General features: G+C 36.9%; 1 protein-coding gene across 1 annotated transcript in view; it reads right to left on the bottom strand.

The window, feature by feature from the left end:
• Positions 1 to 11385, bottom strand: part of igfbp2b (insulin-like growth factor binding protein 2b) — a 54560-nt gene extending 43175 nt beyond the window's left edge. Inside the window, exon 1 of the mRNA NM_001126464.1 lies at positions 11040 to 11385. Coding sequence (NP_001119936.1) covers positions 11040 to 11385 — 346 coding nt within the window. The remainder of the gene's footprint in view (positions 1 to 11039) is intronic.
• Positions 11386 to 18005: the final 6620 nt, after the last annotated feature.

Below are 18005 nucleotides of genomic sequence, written 5' to 3'. Positions count from 1 at the left end.
GACTGTTATTAAATGTGTGAATTTTGAGGCAGATCTGATAATGCATGCCTGAGTTATAACAACTTCCTGTTTTGTGGCGAATCATCAAAGTTTGCGAGGCCGCCACGGACACGCCCATCGACAAAAACTCTAAAGCTTCGCAATTTAACATCGCCAAGGCCTTTAGATGATAAAACCCAATTTTGGTGTCGATCGGATAAAATCCCTAGGAGGAGTTCGTTAAAATACAACGCCTGGAAATGGCAAAAATGCCACTTTTTCGCCGCAGGAAGTTAATAATATCTGACTTCCTGTTAGGTTTGAGATATGGCTCCAAGAGACTTTTTCGTATGTTTTGGCATGTTTGAGGTGTGTGCCAATTTTCGTGCATGTGCGTGATTCGTAGCTCGGGGGCTCGTCCGATTAATTTTCGTAGGTGGCGCTTTTGAGTCAATTTGCCACGCCCACTTCAATATTGTCATGTGGATGTGTTCAGGAGAGGACTTTTATCAACCATGTGAAGTTTCAGGCAGATCGGACATTGTGTGGTTGAGTTATCAGGACTTCCTTTTCCATGGCGAAGCGTTGAGGTTTGTCATGGCGCCACGGACACGCCCCTCTGCGAAAACTCTAGATCTTCACAATATAACATCGCTAGAGCTTTCAGATAACACTACCCAAATTTGGTGCTGATACGAAAAAATTTGTGGGAGGAGTTTGTTACACTGTAAAACATGTCATTTCCTGTGGCCAGCAGGTGGCGCTATATCTGTATCTGGATATCGGCATGTAAACGGGTTCAGGTCAGGACTGTTATCAAGCGTGTGAATTTTGAGGCAGATCGAATAATGCATGCCTGAGTTATAACGACTTCCTGTTTTGTGGCGAATCGTCAAAGTTTGCGAGGCCGCCACGGACACGCCCATCGACGAAAACTCTAAAGCTTCGCAATTTAACATCGCCAAGGCCTTTAGATGATAAAACCCAATTTTGGTGTCGATCGGATAAAATCCCTAGGAGGAGTTCGTTAAAATACAACGCTTGGAAATGGCAAAAACGCCACTTTTTCGCCGCAGGAAGTTAAAAATATCCGACTTCCTGTTGGGTTTGAGATATGGCTCCAAGAGACTTTTTCGTATGTTTTGGCATGTTTGAGGTGTGTGCCAATTTTCGTGCATGTGTGTGATTCGTGGATCGGGGGCTCGTCCGTTTAATTTTTCTAGGTGGCGCTGTCGAGTCATTTTGCCACGCCCACTTCCGAGACCCATATCAACCTGCTATTTACACCGGGTTTGGTGTGTGTGCAAATTTTCATGAGTTTTCGGGCATGTTTAGACCCTCAAAAGTGCCCCGGTAGGGGGCGGAATAATAATAATAATAATAATAATAATAAAAAACGGAGCAATTCCAATAGGGCCTACGCACCGTTTCGGTGCTCGGTCCCTAATAAGAAACGGAGCAATTCCAATAGGGCCTTGCACCGTTCGGTGCTCGGTCCCTAAAAAGATGATGTTAAGCTTAATATTGACATTGCACTTTATGCTTTTTATGTTTGCAGACTTTTGCCAAAACGTATCCTACAAACATGCTAATTATATTCTGAAGTCATCTTTGTGGGAAGAGAAGTCCAAAATTTAACTGATCTAGCAAAAGTTTACAGATAAAATTTGCACAACTTTCATAATCTTCCTCTGTGAACCAATGCTTGTGGCCATCAGATCTGTTCTGACTCACGATTACACCATAAAAATGCCTCAGTTTAGTGAATTATAGCTTATACTGCAGCTTGTTCTTAACAAACTAACCTTTGATTAAATGACTTTTGCAGAAGTTCTATGTTGTATACTTTTATGATGCCGTCATGTGGAAAAAGAGCAGCTCTTTCAGAGATGGAATACAAGGAAGAGGAAATAATGATGATAAAATTTCCATTTTTTTGCAAGAACTAATCCTTTAAGTGGCATGTAAAAGGTCACAATGATGACAGAGGTCCTAACTATCCCAGGAACACTTTTGAGCAATGATGGCTATCCACACGCACACATTGCAGAATGGTTCCATTTAAAACCCTGAATGTGGACAAAGCAAATTCAAGATTTCTTGTAGCTGATCTAAAACTAAAGTCAAGGGAATATGCAAGCAAGCAAGCACCGAAGCGCTACAGAAGTTAAGAGTCATCATTACTAAAGATGTTACTCTCATCAGGTCCGACAGCATGCTGGATCATGTCTAAGGCATCTGCTTGACATATGTACAACGCAAACTACAGGTGGTGCAATTTGCTCACAGTTAAGGCCGTGCACAAATCGGAAAGTTTCAAGATAATTCTGTGACACGAAATGCTTCAGGATTTGAGGAATTGTAATCCTCAGCCTCAGAATGAGCATTGCATCTTATTTGAGATGCAATGTTTGGGTGACCAATCACAATGTTTTGTTACAGGTATACCATTAAGTGGAAGCTCATGCAGTAACAACACCCATATAGAAATCTGCCATGTATGCGATCACATCTATTACATACATTAATTCTTGGATTTCCTGAATGTAAAATATATATATGTATATGTAAACACAGTTAAAGTCAAAATGACTAGTACTGCTGTGAAATTTTTATTATTTAAAAAAATATATTGCGCTGTTTAGATAAGAAATGTTTATTTTTTTACAATATGTTTAATAACAAATTTCTAATAGCTAATTTTTTTTGTCTTTGCCATGATAACTACATAATATCATTTTACAAGATACTAGCATTTAGTTTAAAATAGGGGTGTGGACCTACACTGGTCTCATGGTTCGGTTACAATTATCGGATCAATTCGAGTTCACGGTGCATATATATATATATATATATATATATATATATATATATATATATATATATATATATATATACATATACATATATATATATATATATATATACGTATATATATATATATATATATATATATATATATATATATATATATATATATATATATATATTAAGGGTGGAGCCGAACCCGAATACGGTATTCGGAAAGGCACGAATGGCGTGTTTTTACGAATACTTATTTCGAACAAATACTTGAAAAATTATTTGTATTCGGGAGCAAGAAAAACACTATATCAAAAAGCAGCGTTTCCTCCTGAGACCACAGTGCATGAGTGAGAGAGAGAGCGAGCGAGCGAGAGAGAGAGAGAGAGAGAGAGAGAGAGAGAGAGAGAGAGAGAGAGAGAGACGGACGCTCAGTCGGAGGGCGGGGCGGAGGTAAAAGGTCTCTGGCGCAAGCTTCTCCACAACAGCAGACAGAGAAGGCTCGGCTGAGCGAAAAAAATACAACACTGCATCACTATTTTTGTTAAATAGATTTTTGTACCTTAATTGGGTTCCAGATGCAGTTTATAAACTTGGAGCGGAGTTTGTTCGGGATTTTCCATTACGCTGCATTTTTAAAGTTTGCAACCGGGTGCTCTCTGTTTACGCAACGTTAGCTCTGTTAGCGCGGTAATTTAGACAATAGACTGTTGACAGAGTAACGTTAACGTTCGTTTATAAAGGTTAAAACGATGCTTTTGCAGTTGTGTCGAATAGTATGCACTTATGGGAGTTATATGGTACGTCTACATTACTGTCTTTTGCAGACAGCAAGATATATGCTATAGGCTAGTTAACCTTAGCATAGCTTCCCGTCACTTTTTATTAACTTGAAACTCCTCAAATACATTTGGGCACCATGAAAAAGAGTGAGAGTGCTGCTGAGCCATTTCTTGGTCCTCCACCAGTAAAAAAATATATAACTTGAGGTTCTGTGTGGAAGCATTTTACAGTCAGTGGTGCTGCAGATAAAACAAACTGATACTGTATAATATGTGCAAAAGTGAAATCAGCAGAGGCAGAGATATTAAACATCTGTCAACATCTTCTATGCATAATCATTCATTTTCTTTTCGGCTTAGTCCCTTTTTCAATCTGGGGTTGCCATGGTGGAATGAACCACCAATTTATCCAGCATATGTTTTACACAGTGGCTGCCCTTCCAGCTGCTACCCAGCACTGGGAAACATCCATACACTCTCTTTCACACACATACAATAGGGACAATTTAGCTTACCCAATTCACCTGTATTGCATGTGTTTGGACTGTGGGGGAAACCGGAGCACCCGGAGGAAACCCACGCCAACATGGGGAGAACCCAGTCGAGGCTCGAACCAGCAACCTTCTTGCTGTGAGGCGACAGTGCTACTCACTGTGCCACTGCGCAACCTTCTATGTAATGTATTATCACATGCACTAAAAGCATCCTCTCCTGATACTGTCTGTGAAACCCCCACAAGCATCAATCCCCTCAATCAGCCCAGCTATGTTCTGCTAAATCCTCCACAAGCACCAAACCATCAACACAGCCACATTCTGCCACAGCAAGTCAGTTTCAAACATAAAAAAGAAAAAAAAAAAAAACTTTGTGTCTGTTTTGTGGCAGGCAGATGACAATAGCAGGGCTGTATCTTTTAGTATTATATAGAATACTTTTGTTCTGCCAGATCTCCCAGGCAGAGTTTTATTTAGATTTATTTAGTTAATTTTAGTTTTTGGAATTCTGTGCATTGGAAAAAAAAGTTCTTTCAGAAGAAGAACAGTTTTTTGAAGTATTTTTTGTTTTTATTCTGTCTATTCAGTGTCCTTCAACAAGAACGGTGGTGGTGGGGTTCATAATATTCACAATGGTATTTTATTAGTTGTTGGTTTAACCATGGATGAGATAATGGCTTCTATGTTATTTTCTTTTCAATTACATTTCTTATCACATGTTCAAAAACAACAGCCAATATTGCATATCTATAATTTATATAATGGGTATAATTAAACAATACTTTCACTATAACGTAAATTAGAAGTGTAATAGAAAAAATATTTTTTTTTTCACATCCCTAATATATATGTATATATATGTATATATATATATATATATATATATATATATATATATATATATATATATATATATATATATATATACATATATATACACATATATATATATATATATATATATATACACATATATATACATACATATATATATATATATGTGTGTGTGTGTATATATATGTATGTGTGTGTGTATATGTACACATACACATATATACACATGCACACATATATATACATACATACATACACACACACACACACACACATATATATATATATATATATATATATATATATATGTGTGTGTGTGTTTATATGTGTATGTGTATATATATAAATATATATATATAATGTATATGTGCGTGTATGTATGTACAGTATATATACACATAACTGCGACAAGCATTTGATATGCTTTTTCTTTCATATCGAACCCACATGTGCATAAAAAATAAATGTTTACAGTTTCAGTATAACTCATCTAGCCTATATAATGCTGATTTTACCAGTGGATTAAATGGTCTAATAATGTTCTCAATGACGGACTGCAAGCATAGGCCTATATTACATAATTCAACATAACATAATTCAACATCAGAATTATTATAAGTAGAATATAATTATTTATAGAAACCAGTAGACCTACACATAATATTAATATTGTTGTTTTACCATATGTTTGAGAAAAAAACAATAATCTTAAATTAAGCTATATTTTACATCTACAGAACCGTGAGAGAATCGTGATCTTTATTTTAAGAAAAAAAATAAAAAATAATAAAAAATTTGCGATTCTAATTTAAGCCAGAATACTGCAGCTCTAATTTGTTGTATAAGATTAAAGCCTTTTTTCTGTGAAAACAACCACCTGGATTTCAGATTTTTCAACTCGGGTGAATAGCACTGCAGGATGTCTATTTGCATTTTTGCATTGACTTAACATGTAAATCATTTGCGCTTGATGCTTTATCCACATCTGGTGTGAACGCACTATAAGGTTGAGAGCTACTTGCCACAAAACATCAAAATTAGACACAACATTGTTCCGAGTTGTAGGTTTCATAATTCTTTAATTACATGTAAAGCTGACAAAAACAAAAACGGCCAAATGGGCTGATGAAGGATAACATCATCACATATTATTAGGTCACAATATGGCACCAAGCAGTCAAAAACAGCAGCGAGACTAACAAGATATAGTTATGGATGTGAACGTATTTACTAATAGTCAAAATGACTCGGAATGACTATTCTATGCTATTGAGCATGTCTGGGGAAAGATGAAGGTGGTGGCATTGAAGATGAATCCAAAGAGTCTTGATGTCCAGCAAATTGGCCATATTGTATGAGTGTGTGTGTGAATGTGAGAGTGTATGGGTGTTTTCCAGTACTGGGTTACGGCTGGAAGGGCATCCGCTGCATAAAACACATGCTGGAATAGTTGGTGGTTCTTTCCATCGTGGCAATTCCTGATAAATAAGCGACTAAGCTAAAGGAAAATGAATAAATGTTATCAATATAAATCACTATCCACTGTCATTATATGAAAAAAACAGGAGCTTGTTCTGCATTACGTCTCATTATTGTTTTCTTACCAGAAGGAAAACAGAAGTTTGAATATGAGGGAGTGAATGATGATTGAACAATTAATTACAACTCTAATCGACGGGTCACTGAGCTGAGGTGTGTGGCCAATAACATACATCTAACTAATGTATTACTGTTTTCTCTGATAACATTTCAAAAGCAGTTAGTAAGTGTAATTTCTAAAAGCCATGTCTGGATTCTGGAAATGGGCCAGTGTCAGTTCTGGCCCATTACTCTCATTTCTACTTAACAAAAACGGCAATTAATGCTGACCTATGCTGGCACCTATTAAGGCTGATTAATTAGTGAATGAATGAATGTTGCAGTTATGAAGCTCACTACAAGGTGTTACATTCCAGACCTCTGATCCTCATCTTTGTCTTTTCTAAGCGGTTATTTTTATAGTATTTTGAAATGCGTGTTGCACATCCAGTTGAGGGGAAAATGAATAAAAATATTATCTTTTTTTAAATATTTTATGTTTAATGAAGCAAATACATGCCATATTTTTTTTTTCTTCTGGAAAAATGTCTTGACTGGAATAATAAATAATAATATTAATAGTCATTTTAAGTTCAATAGTATTCGCCCTTTATTTCTGCAGCCCAGGCTCATTCTGAATACATACTCCTATATACATTTTTGGAGAGTGCCAAATACGTCCCAGGAGCTACGTCATTTAGCAGTTTTTGTTTTTGCGAATCCACCAGAGGCCGCTGTGTATGCTTTTTGAGATCTCAAATTTGTTTTGCGAGTGCCATTTGCGCTTGCTGTTTTCACATAAATCCACCAGAGGCCGCTGTTGACTGACTAACTGACCAATCGACTGACTCACCCTCCTCCTTCCCTAAACCCAACCGAGTGTTTTCAAAAGCACTGATTGACCAGCGCCCAACGCCCTTTCCTTAAACCAACTGACAGTGTTTTCAAAAGTAATCCAGAAAAAGAAAAACCCTTGCGGCAGCTTGATTTTTATTTTATTTTTTTAGATCTCACCACATTCTCACCCTGTTATTTACTTGTTTATTTATTTATTTTTTTTGTCTTACCTGCTTTTTGGAACTGTTCTTTATCGGACTTCAACCCCGCTGTCACAATCAAATCCGCTCCATGTCACAAGTCTGTCGACATACTGTTCGCGGCGAGCCACTGGACAAACTAGTAACAGCAGAAAAGCCGGCCATACAAAGGTAAGTGGTCTGCTGGTAATCGCGAAAAGGAACCGTGTCATAGCCTTCAGTTTAAAGACTAAATGCAGCCATATGTACCTCTGATTACATAATTCGCAATCTCCAGAAATGTATATAGGGCTACGTTATCAAAATGAGCTAATGTAGAATTGCCTAACATACCTACTTAACCTACCTAAGCCTTTAAATTGCACTTTAAACTAGGGGTGTAAAAATAGTTTCTTCAATAAACCGTGATGCAGACGTGAACAATTTGGTATCGGTTCAGTAATTATCATAACCGTTTATTTTGTACTGAGTTCATTTATCACATATGGCGGTAACTTACTATGGCAAGGGAGGAGACAGCAAGTGATTAAACACTCCAATAGGGCTGCACGATAAATCGAAAATAGATTGCGATCTCGATTCTACCCCTACACACAATCTTAATTCAGCTAATTCAGCCAATTATATTTTTACAGTCAGGAGAGAAGCGAAAAGGCGGTCTTCACAGCAACATGGACACCTCCAAATGGTGTTAAAAGTATCACATAAGTATTTAAAAGGTATAAATCTCAAAAAATGTAATTTCTGTCTTAATATTGATGTATTCGAGGCCGAATACATCAATCACACGTGAGCTGACTGTGAGCTGTTTTGTTTACTACCGAAAGGACGCGCGTGACACAATGACGCCTACGCTAGCATAGTCTGTGAATAACATAAATATTAGATGGTATGCAAACTATTACAGCTCATAATGTTTTGTGCCTAATTTGTACATCTCGTGGCAAGTCTCCGTGTAATAAACAGGATAAAGTACATCCAGGTAGTTGTTTTCGCAGAGAAAATGCTTTAATCTTACACAACAAATGAGTTCATATCTAAAGATACGCTTTAAAAAGTATAAAAGAAATAATCATTTACTTGAGGTCAATATATGTATATACACACTATTAATTGACTGAACTTAAAGAAATAATATTATACTATATATATCCTGGACATCAATTAAATGGCTTAAATTGGCTTATACCCTGCCCAGCTCATTCGCGCTGCATTAACCAATCAGGAGTTTGTTCTTTTAGGGTTGTGATCATGGTGACTGTGAATGCCCCATTATCAACAGCCCTCCACGGTTGGTACCATGTTGTGACTGAATACATAGGTTTGTCTTTGCTCTGTTCAGACGATTTCGTTTCTGCCAGCGTTGCCTATTAAATTGTTACGCAATTACATAGCTAGTATGTAAATATTAGATGTTATGTAAACTATAACAGCTCATAACAATGTTCTGTGACTAGTTTCCACATCTTGTGGCAAGTAGCCGTGTAATAAATAGGATAAAGTACATCCAGCCAGTTGTTTTTGCAGAAAAAAGGGTTTAATCTTATACAACAACTGAGTACATAACTGAAGATATGCTTTGAAAAGTAATATCTATATATATATATATATATATATATATATATATATATATATATATATATATATAAACACACACTATTAATTGACTGAACTTACATAAATATCTTTTATACTGTGATATATAACATTAATGAAATGGCTTATATCGGCTTATCCAAGTCCTATGGACTAGTATTATATTTTGTTTTTCTTCTTTTGTTGCAAAAATAACCCTTCATTTCACCCTTTGTTTCTCAAGAGCCACACAGGGAGTATGATTTACATGTGTGTGTGTGTATGTGTGTGTGTGTGTGTGTGTGTGTGTGTGTGTGTGTGTGTGTGTGTGTGTGTGTGTGTGAAACAAAAGCTTTTATTTTTCACAAAGTGAAGAAAATAATGCATGGTTAGAAAAGCATGAGGGTGAATAAAGGTGAATTTTAATTTTAGTGCTGGCAGTACTTTTTATAATAGAAACCTGGGTTGGAAATGAGCGGATTAATTGGTTGTGCTGGGGAACCCTGTTGCGTATTGTTTATGGGTATCCAAAAATACACTATTCAGACGCTGCTTAGACAGTGTGTAGCGGGGCAAAATCAAAAGGGTGCTTGGACAGGCCTCAAAGTCCAGTGTGCAGAAGTCCAATTTATGCCAGGCAACATTAGCCTTTCACCCTTGATTTCTTGGAAAACTCAATAGCACAACAGGATAACGGCTGCAAATTTGTTGCGAAGCAGAGGCATTTGGCACGGTTTAGTCATCGGTAATTTGAAAATTCTTTATTTTATTAGAAATCTAGGTCACATATTTTAGTTGCATGGCAAAAGAGTTGGAACTGCTCATCCTAGACTGTAGAAAAAAAAAAGAGATTGCCTCTGTTGACACCCACACACTATCTGATGAATGATCTTATCATGGCAAAAGCCAGCATTGTGCATGATACAATGAAATAGAAATATGTTCCCATAGACCAATTTATAAAGGACTAGTTGTCCCAGAGAAATAAAAAAAAAATAATAATAATACTTTGTGATTTCTCAGTTTTTTTCACCATACTGTATTTTTTTTCCTCCAAGAGGCTGATGCAAATGAAACAAGAATGCCAAACGTCGCAGTGTCAACAGTTTAAAAGATGATAACTTTGTTTGCTTACTGAGGAGATCAATGGTCCCATGGACAAATACATTTCAAAACTGTTCATCCTTCTGCTCACGCAGGTGCTGTGCTTTCAGAAATGTGGACAGTCTCATTGATTTCCAATATCTAAACCTTAAGACGATACTCATAAAAGCATGGATATTTATTTCGAGACAAGCTCTCTCCTTTTCCCATACTTAGGCCATTCGAAATGTAAAATGTGACTTTGATTTTGAATTTCCTTTGTGCTATATTTCTTTTGCAATCAAGTAGAAATCTAAAGATACTTACCACTTAATAATCCCCCAAAATATTTAAAGTAAATATAATCACTTATTAATTCAATTATTTCAAAGTTATTTATGACTTTAAATATTATATTTAAAGTATTATTATTTTTTAAGCACTAACGGAAAGTTTGAGGATTAAATATTTAAATAATTCAAATAAAAATAACTTAAATTACCTCCACAAATCCCCTTGTCTTATTAATATTGCACTAATTCTTATGAAAATAAGTGATATTTCAACATTGCCTGGCATGCTTGGGAACTATACACAAGCAAAATCAAGTAAGTGTGATGAGCAGATACACCAGCAGCAGTTTAGGCAGAAGTTGATCTAACAAAGGGGCTGTATAAACAATCAAACAAGATGGTGGAGAAAAGGGTGCCAGAACAAAGACCCTGCACTGATATCTGACTCGGTGTTGATTTTCCAAGTCCTGACACATGAAGAGGAGAGGACACATCAAAGTGCAACATCATCCGTGTGTTATGCGTGCATTTTTGCAGCGGCAGTGCATCAATTCATGCTCACAAACAAGTCTTGAGACTCACCACTGTGTGCTGCTGACTCCTGGTTGGTCATGGTGGGCTCTAGGTCCACTTTGTTCTCGCATCGTCCGAGTCCTTGTATCAGCTGCTCCAGCGGTAACTCTGAATTCGCGCTCGGGTAACACCTCAAACCGCTGCCGCATCTCGGCGTATAGACCCCGCACAGCTCGCCCTTCTGCCGGGCGCAAACCGGACAGCAACCGCAACCCGGTTCTCTGACAATCTCGCAAGAGGTGGTGAGCTTGGGACACGCTGCCTGGCGCTCCGCGGTGCAGCTCGGACAGCGGAACACGATCTCCCCGAGCGAGCCGTGCACCAGTAACAAACTGCAGAGCAATGCAAGAGACATGCCGTTATCTCTTCAGGCTGACAGATGTCGGGATTCTGCAGGCGACTTCAGGTGGAAAAGTAAAAGTGCGTTTGGGGACAGGTGAGGTTCGCCGGAGAGCTCTGCTGGGTCCTATTTGCTGTCATGTTACTCCGAAATGACATCACATCAAAAGCTAGTAGTCAAAGTCAAAAACAGATGATGGAGTCGGTCTGACCATTGACTCGAGTCGAGTCTGTTGTTGTTTTGGAAATATCTTTATAAGGTTGTCACTACTGTTATTTTTCCTTAAGTTAAATTACCATATTAACAATGGTTCCAAACTACAATAAAGCATAACAATAATTATTGAACAGAACAAAGAGTGTGAATTATTAATCTGTTTGATTGGGAGTGGTCAGTAGCCTACTTCACTCAGGCAACTTGGCTTTTCTGCTTGGGGCTAACTTCAAATATGTTTATTAATAAGCAAAGTATGATTTTAAAATAATAATTTTAACAGAATGTTGCTTCAGGCGTCAAAATTTAATAAATCAAAATTAGCGCATGGTTTTTGCACCCTCAAGGAATGACTTACTTCTTTCAGTTGAATCCAAAGTTATATCAAGTCTTTTAAGCTCAAGCAAAGGGCAAGTGTTTCTCTTAAATCGCTCAAAACAATTCCAATAAAATCACACCCATCCATAAAAATAAAAAAAGTACCCCATGGCTCCAATAAGCGACTAAAGATCTTTTGTAGCGAAGCAATGCTTTTTTATAAGAAAACTATCTATATTTAAAACAGCTTTGTAACTTGCACGTACACGTAGCATATGTGCAGTTGAGACAAATGCAATGCACAAAGGATAATTCGTAGTGGGTTCCCTTGAGGTTTTCCTGTGGGCTTTTACAATGGGATTGTTTGAGTAAAATAGCGCATGGTAAACATTGACAATGCTTTAAGATTTTCCTTTACAATATAAAACAAACACAGTCATGTACTTTTCTACTGTTTAAGAATAAAACCTCCCCAATGTAAACCCACAGAGGAAAATATTTAGAGAACCCACAAGTGTTCTTCTGAATTTTGATCAAATTTCTGCATCACTATATTTTTGGGACTCTGGATTTTTATATATATATATATATATATATATATATATATATATATATATATATATATATATATATATATATATATACATTTATTTTTTTAACCAGTTTCTGTTTAACGGAGAGAAGCTTTTTTTCAACACATTTTCTAAGCATAATAGTTTTAATAACTGATTTCTAATAACTGATTTATTTTATCTTTGCCATGATGACAGCAAATAATAGTTGACCAGATATTTATCAAGACACTTCAATACAGCTTAAAGTGACATTTAAAGGCTTAATTAGGTTAATTAATTAACTAGGCAGGTTAGGGTAATTAGGCAAGTTATTGTATAATGATGGTTTGTTCTGTAGACTATCAAAAATAGTTTAAAGGAGCTAATAATTTTGATAATAACTTAAAATGTTGTTGTTGTTTTTTTTTTTATAAAATTGCTTTTATTCTAGCCAAAATAAAAAAGAAAGACTTTCTCCAGAAGAAAAAAAATATTATCAGACATTCTGTGAAAATTTCCCTGCTCTGTTAAACATTGTTTGGAAAAAAAATATTTAAAAAAGAAAAGAAAATTTAAAGAGGGGCTAATTATTCTGACTTCAACTGTGTGTGTGTGTGTGTGTGTGTGTGTGTGTGTGTGTGTGTGTGTGTGTGTGTGTGTGTGTGTGTGTGTGTGTGTGTGCGCGTGTGTGCGCGTGTGTGTGTGTGTGTGTGTGTGTGTGTGTACAAATTCAGACAGTGGTAAGGACAGAGCTGTGTTCACTACACATTGGAACACACTTAGCGTGACATGAGAAAGTCCTCACTGTGACCTATTAACACCAGCAGAAATAATATATATATATATATATATATATATATATATATATATATATATATATATATATATATATATATATATATTTATTTTTTATTTTATTTTTTTTTAATTCATAAAGTTTTTTAAAGTATATTAATGAATTGTGGGTGACACAGTGGTACAGTGATTAGCATCGTCACCTCACAGCAAAAAGATTGCTGGTTGAGTTTTGGTCGCTGATTCGGTTTCCCCTACAAGTCCAAAGACATGCGCTAAAGGTGAATTGGATGCACTAAATTGGCTGTAGTGTATGAGTGTGAATGAGGGTGTATGGATGTTTTCCATACTGGGTCATAGCTGTAAGAGCATTCGCTGTGGACAGCATTGTTGTACAAGTTGGCGGTTAATTCCGCTGTGGCGACCTGTGATGAATAAAGGGACTAAGCCGAAGAAAATTGAATAATTTAATTGTGCCATATACCAACAACATTTCAACCATTAAACTATATGTAAATTATAAACCTTCGCTAGATTTTTCTAAACCTACTGTATCTAGCTATGTGTTTGTGTTAAAAATAAATGAATAGAAACGTCTCTCGTTTGTCATTATGGCTGGTGGTTTGGGTCACATGCATCATATTTCATGCTTCCGAACTTCCGTTAAGGGTGGAGAGGGATTTTCATGGTGCATTGTGGGACTTTTCAGGGTGCAAACATTTCAAATAATCAGTCACACTTTATTTTGATGGTCTGTTTGTTGAATTTAAGTTACATTGCATCTACATGCCAACTAATTCTCATTAGATAATAAGTAGACTATTAGATTGGGGTTGGGGTTAGTGTAAGTTGACATGTACTTGCAAAGTTTCCTATAGTCTGTTAAATGTCTGTTAAAGGAGCAGTATCAACAACTAATACTCAAATGGACCATCAAAATAAAGTGTTACCAAATAATTTTGTAAATGAAACAGCACCTAAAATGGCTGATGGCCTGATCAGTGCATTGGCTACTGAACAAGGGTGCTGATTGAGACTCACCCGATATCAGGGATGTCAAACTCCCAGAGGGCTGCAGTTCTGCATGGTTTAGCTTTAACCCTCATTAAACACACCTGATCAAGAAAATGGAGTCCTTCAAGCTTGTTTGAACCCTACAGGTATGTGTGTTGAAGCAGGGTTGGAACTAAATTCTTTAGCATACCTTTGAAAACACATAGCATATCTTTGAAAACACAATCACTCCTTCGCCGTCAAAAGCAACGCCTCCTGAAATCACACACATTAAAGATTACAGTAAACAATCTACTAGATCATATCACTCGGCAGTTAGAAAACGTTATAGTTCTTTATAATATGTTTTCAGTTGCGTAGCAAGCAAAACTTGTCATGATGTGCAATATGATATGCATGCAAAGATCGCTGGTCTCACTCTCTCACATGCTGTCCTGGGCGACTACTGTATGCTTGACGTGGTTATCGTAGAATAGAAAAAGTACAGTAGTGGTTGGCCAGCGGCATGCAGGAATTACACTTACTAAGCCATACTGACATGCTATTCAAACCGAATATTCAAAGTAGCATGTAAACAATATAGAGAGTGCGTCACAGGCTGTCATTGTTAAAAAAAATGAATGTCACAGCCTCGGCTTGTTCCTGCTCCCTCACAAACCACCTCCATGCAATCCTGCAAACCATCACCGGCCTTCTAATCACCTGCATCTGTTCCCCATTATCAAAGACATTATAAAAGCTTACCTTATCCTCTCATTCCTCGGTTAGTATTGTACCTTTGCTCCTTCGTCTTTTCCTCTTCTTCTATTAATGTTCCTTATGTGCAGGGCTTTACATTAACTTTTTTGATCACCAGCCACTAGAGATGCGCGGTTGGCGGTTATAGCCGCGGACTCCGCGGATAAACCGCGGATCGGGCGGATGACGTTACGAAAAAATAATATTTTAATTAAATTCGGGCGGGTGGCGGGCGGTTGTACTGTTTTTATAGGCATAGCTGGCGCACCAACGAAAAAGCCTAGGACTGACTTCACAGAATGGGAGGATGAAACGGATACACTAATTCTGGATGAAGTACAGAAGTATTCCTCTACAAACTTCCGTATAGACGGATCAGCAGAGGAAAATCTACTTCCTTTTGGGAGAAATAAGGCCAGTCATTCCCACGACTACAGCACCTTTCCAAGAGAATTCTATGCATTTCAGGAACAAGTGCTGCGAGCGAGCGCTCCTTCAATGCAGCAGGGCGCATTATAGTGGCTATGCAGGCGCTCCCGTCTGAATCCTGACACTGTAGATGCTATTTTATTCCTGCATTGTGCCAAGAAAAAATCAAACTAGACCTAAGGTCAGGCATATTAAACCAATTAGCCTATGTTATTTAGGCTACACATATGTTCAATATAAACTTTTGAGTTCGGTCAGCTGATAATTTTACGTTCATATTGTTTTAGCCTATTCTATTCTAGACATGTTGGCCTCGCTTTTACGTTCCGAGGCTAAGGTTATTTTGCCAGAATTTCTTTGTCTCAACTGGCGTAGTATTTCGTTATGCTTCAAGTTTGAGGGGAATGGGGATAATCCTAAATCCATGGGTTATTGGGGCACTTAGCCTGGTCAGACTTTATGTTCGCTCAAAGAGGGATGGCATATCTATTTTTCTAATTTAATTTCTAATTGTGGGGGTGACTGAGCCTACAAGGCTTAGGCACGATATGACGTTTTTATTAATTTTTTTTCAACTGTTTGCCAAAGCATGAGACTATAGCCTATGCCTACATTAAGATATTTATGTTAATATTTTTTTACTGCCTGTTGTTTCTTTTGGCATATAAAATAGGTATTGTCTGATAGAGATATAAATAAAGGTTCATCTTGTCGCAGAACTGGTGTTGTTTCCGATTTCTACAAGCTTAATAACATCCACAGCAAAAAATAAAAAATAAATAAATAAAAAAATAGTCGAAAAACTGTGCCCATTAATTAGATGTGCAAGGCAATCAGGTACGTTTTTGGGGTTGCTATGGACAACTACAAATGTAAACATTATTAGGCTATAATGTAAATGACTTATTATTCTATCTATTTACTAAAAAATAAAGTGAAATAGGCATTTAGTAGTAGGCTAAATAGCAGCATGTTGAAATGATGTGTCAATGCGTTTTCTATTAGGCTACAATAAAAAAAGTTGTATAGTACAGTGCGTTTAATTTAGGCTATTTATTTACTTTTGTCCCTGTGCGCCGATTGGAGACGGAGTTCACTGCTGATATTCTGAGAGCTCGGGTGCTTCTCATTTCTTATTTGTGCATCCTCGTTTCCTTTCCTTGCTTTCTTTCCTCGTGTTTCCACCCCACCGGGATACGAGGGAAGGACGCAAGGAAAAGACTCAAGGACCGAGGAATCGAATCAAGTGAAAAGACACGTCCTCGTATCTTTAGCGTCACTTCAAATCGTCGTCAATTAATGACTTGCACGTTTGGATTAACTGCATGTCTACATTAAAGTCATTCTCTATTTTATAATGATCAATAAAGAAACATTCATTTAATAATAAAAAGGAATAAGCCACTCAAATAAAGAGCCCAATCAGCAGATGGCGGGCGGGTGCGGTTTTAAAAATTGGTCAAAAATGTTACTGCGGATGGATGGCGGACGGATGATGAATTTTGTCATGCGGTTGCGGATGAAATAATAGCCCAACCACGCATCTCTACCAGCCACAGTGGCTAGTAGTTTTCCAATGTTACTAGCCACTCTGCATTTTCACTAGCCCCAATTTTGTTGTTGGGAAAATATTTTCATATGCATAAATATGATTTTGACATGCTAAAATTACTCGATTTAGATTTTGTGTTATGTCTACATGAGCAAATGGCTCACGTTTACATAGTGTTATACTGCAATTAGTTTTTATTTCACATGACTTTTCAGAACTTAAAATTAAGGATTTACTTAACTTATCTCTGACCACACCAATAAAAATGATTTATTAGCCACAAATTTCAAATGTGTCAAGCTAAAGCTGTATATTATACTTTTATTTAACAAAACATTTTTTCAAAAAACCAAAGAAACATTTTTTTTTAAATAAACTTTTAAAAATAATTATTGTCATGTATCAAAAATATGCACAGTAATCTGGCCTCGCTAAAGGTCTCTCAGATCACCAGTTAACTACACATAAATGGAGAGTTAATCTCTTATTAAAGCAAATGTTGTTGTGAAAAAATATAATTAAACCATATAAACAAAAATAACCGTAAGCAAAAGAAAGCAGGTGAAAAACGTGTGATAATGGAAGGATAATCAAACGGTTCAGGCCAATTAATAATCTGTTCAAAGCGAAAGCAACCGGTTCTGCTTACCAAATGACATATTAAGAGGTCTTGATAGCAGCAAGACTGTGTCTGTGGGTGCATTAGCATTACTTTTTTGCCTGACTATTTGAAAGAGATCCGATCACAGTTGCGTTCCAGGTACGCGTGCTTCAAGGAAGGAAACAGGAGCGCGCACACGCTTTATACAGTCGCGTGCATCACATCAGCTGTTAGCACGAGTGATCATTCTCTCGTTCGGTTTTCTTCTGCTTGCGCGAATGCAATTTTTTTTTGTTAGTCGTGCTGTTTCTCCATTCTAAGATCACATTTGCACGCATATTGGGTCATCCTCATAGTCGAACTCTGCTTTAAAGAAAACCACAATTTAAAAATTATTTTCAACCCGCCAAAGCTGAAATCT

This window comes from Danio rerio, chromosome 9, assembly GCF_049306965.1.
Source record: "Danio rerio strain Tuebingen ecotype United States chromosome 9, GRCz12tu, whole genome shotgun sequence".
Classification (NCBI taxonomy): Eukaryota; Metazoa; Chordata; class Actinopteri; order Cypriniformes; family Danionidae; genus Danio; species Danio rerio.
This window is presented reverse-complemented; position numbering and strand designations above follow the sequence as displayed.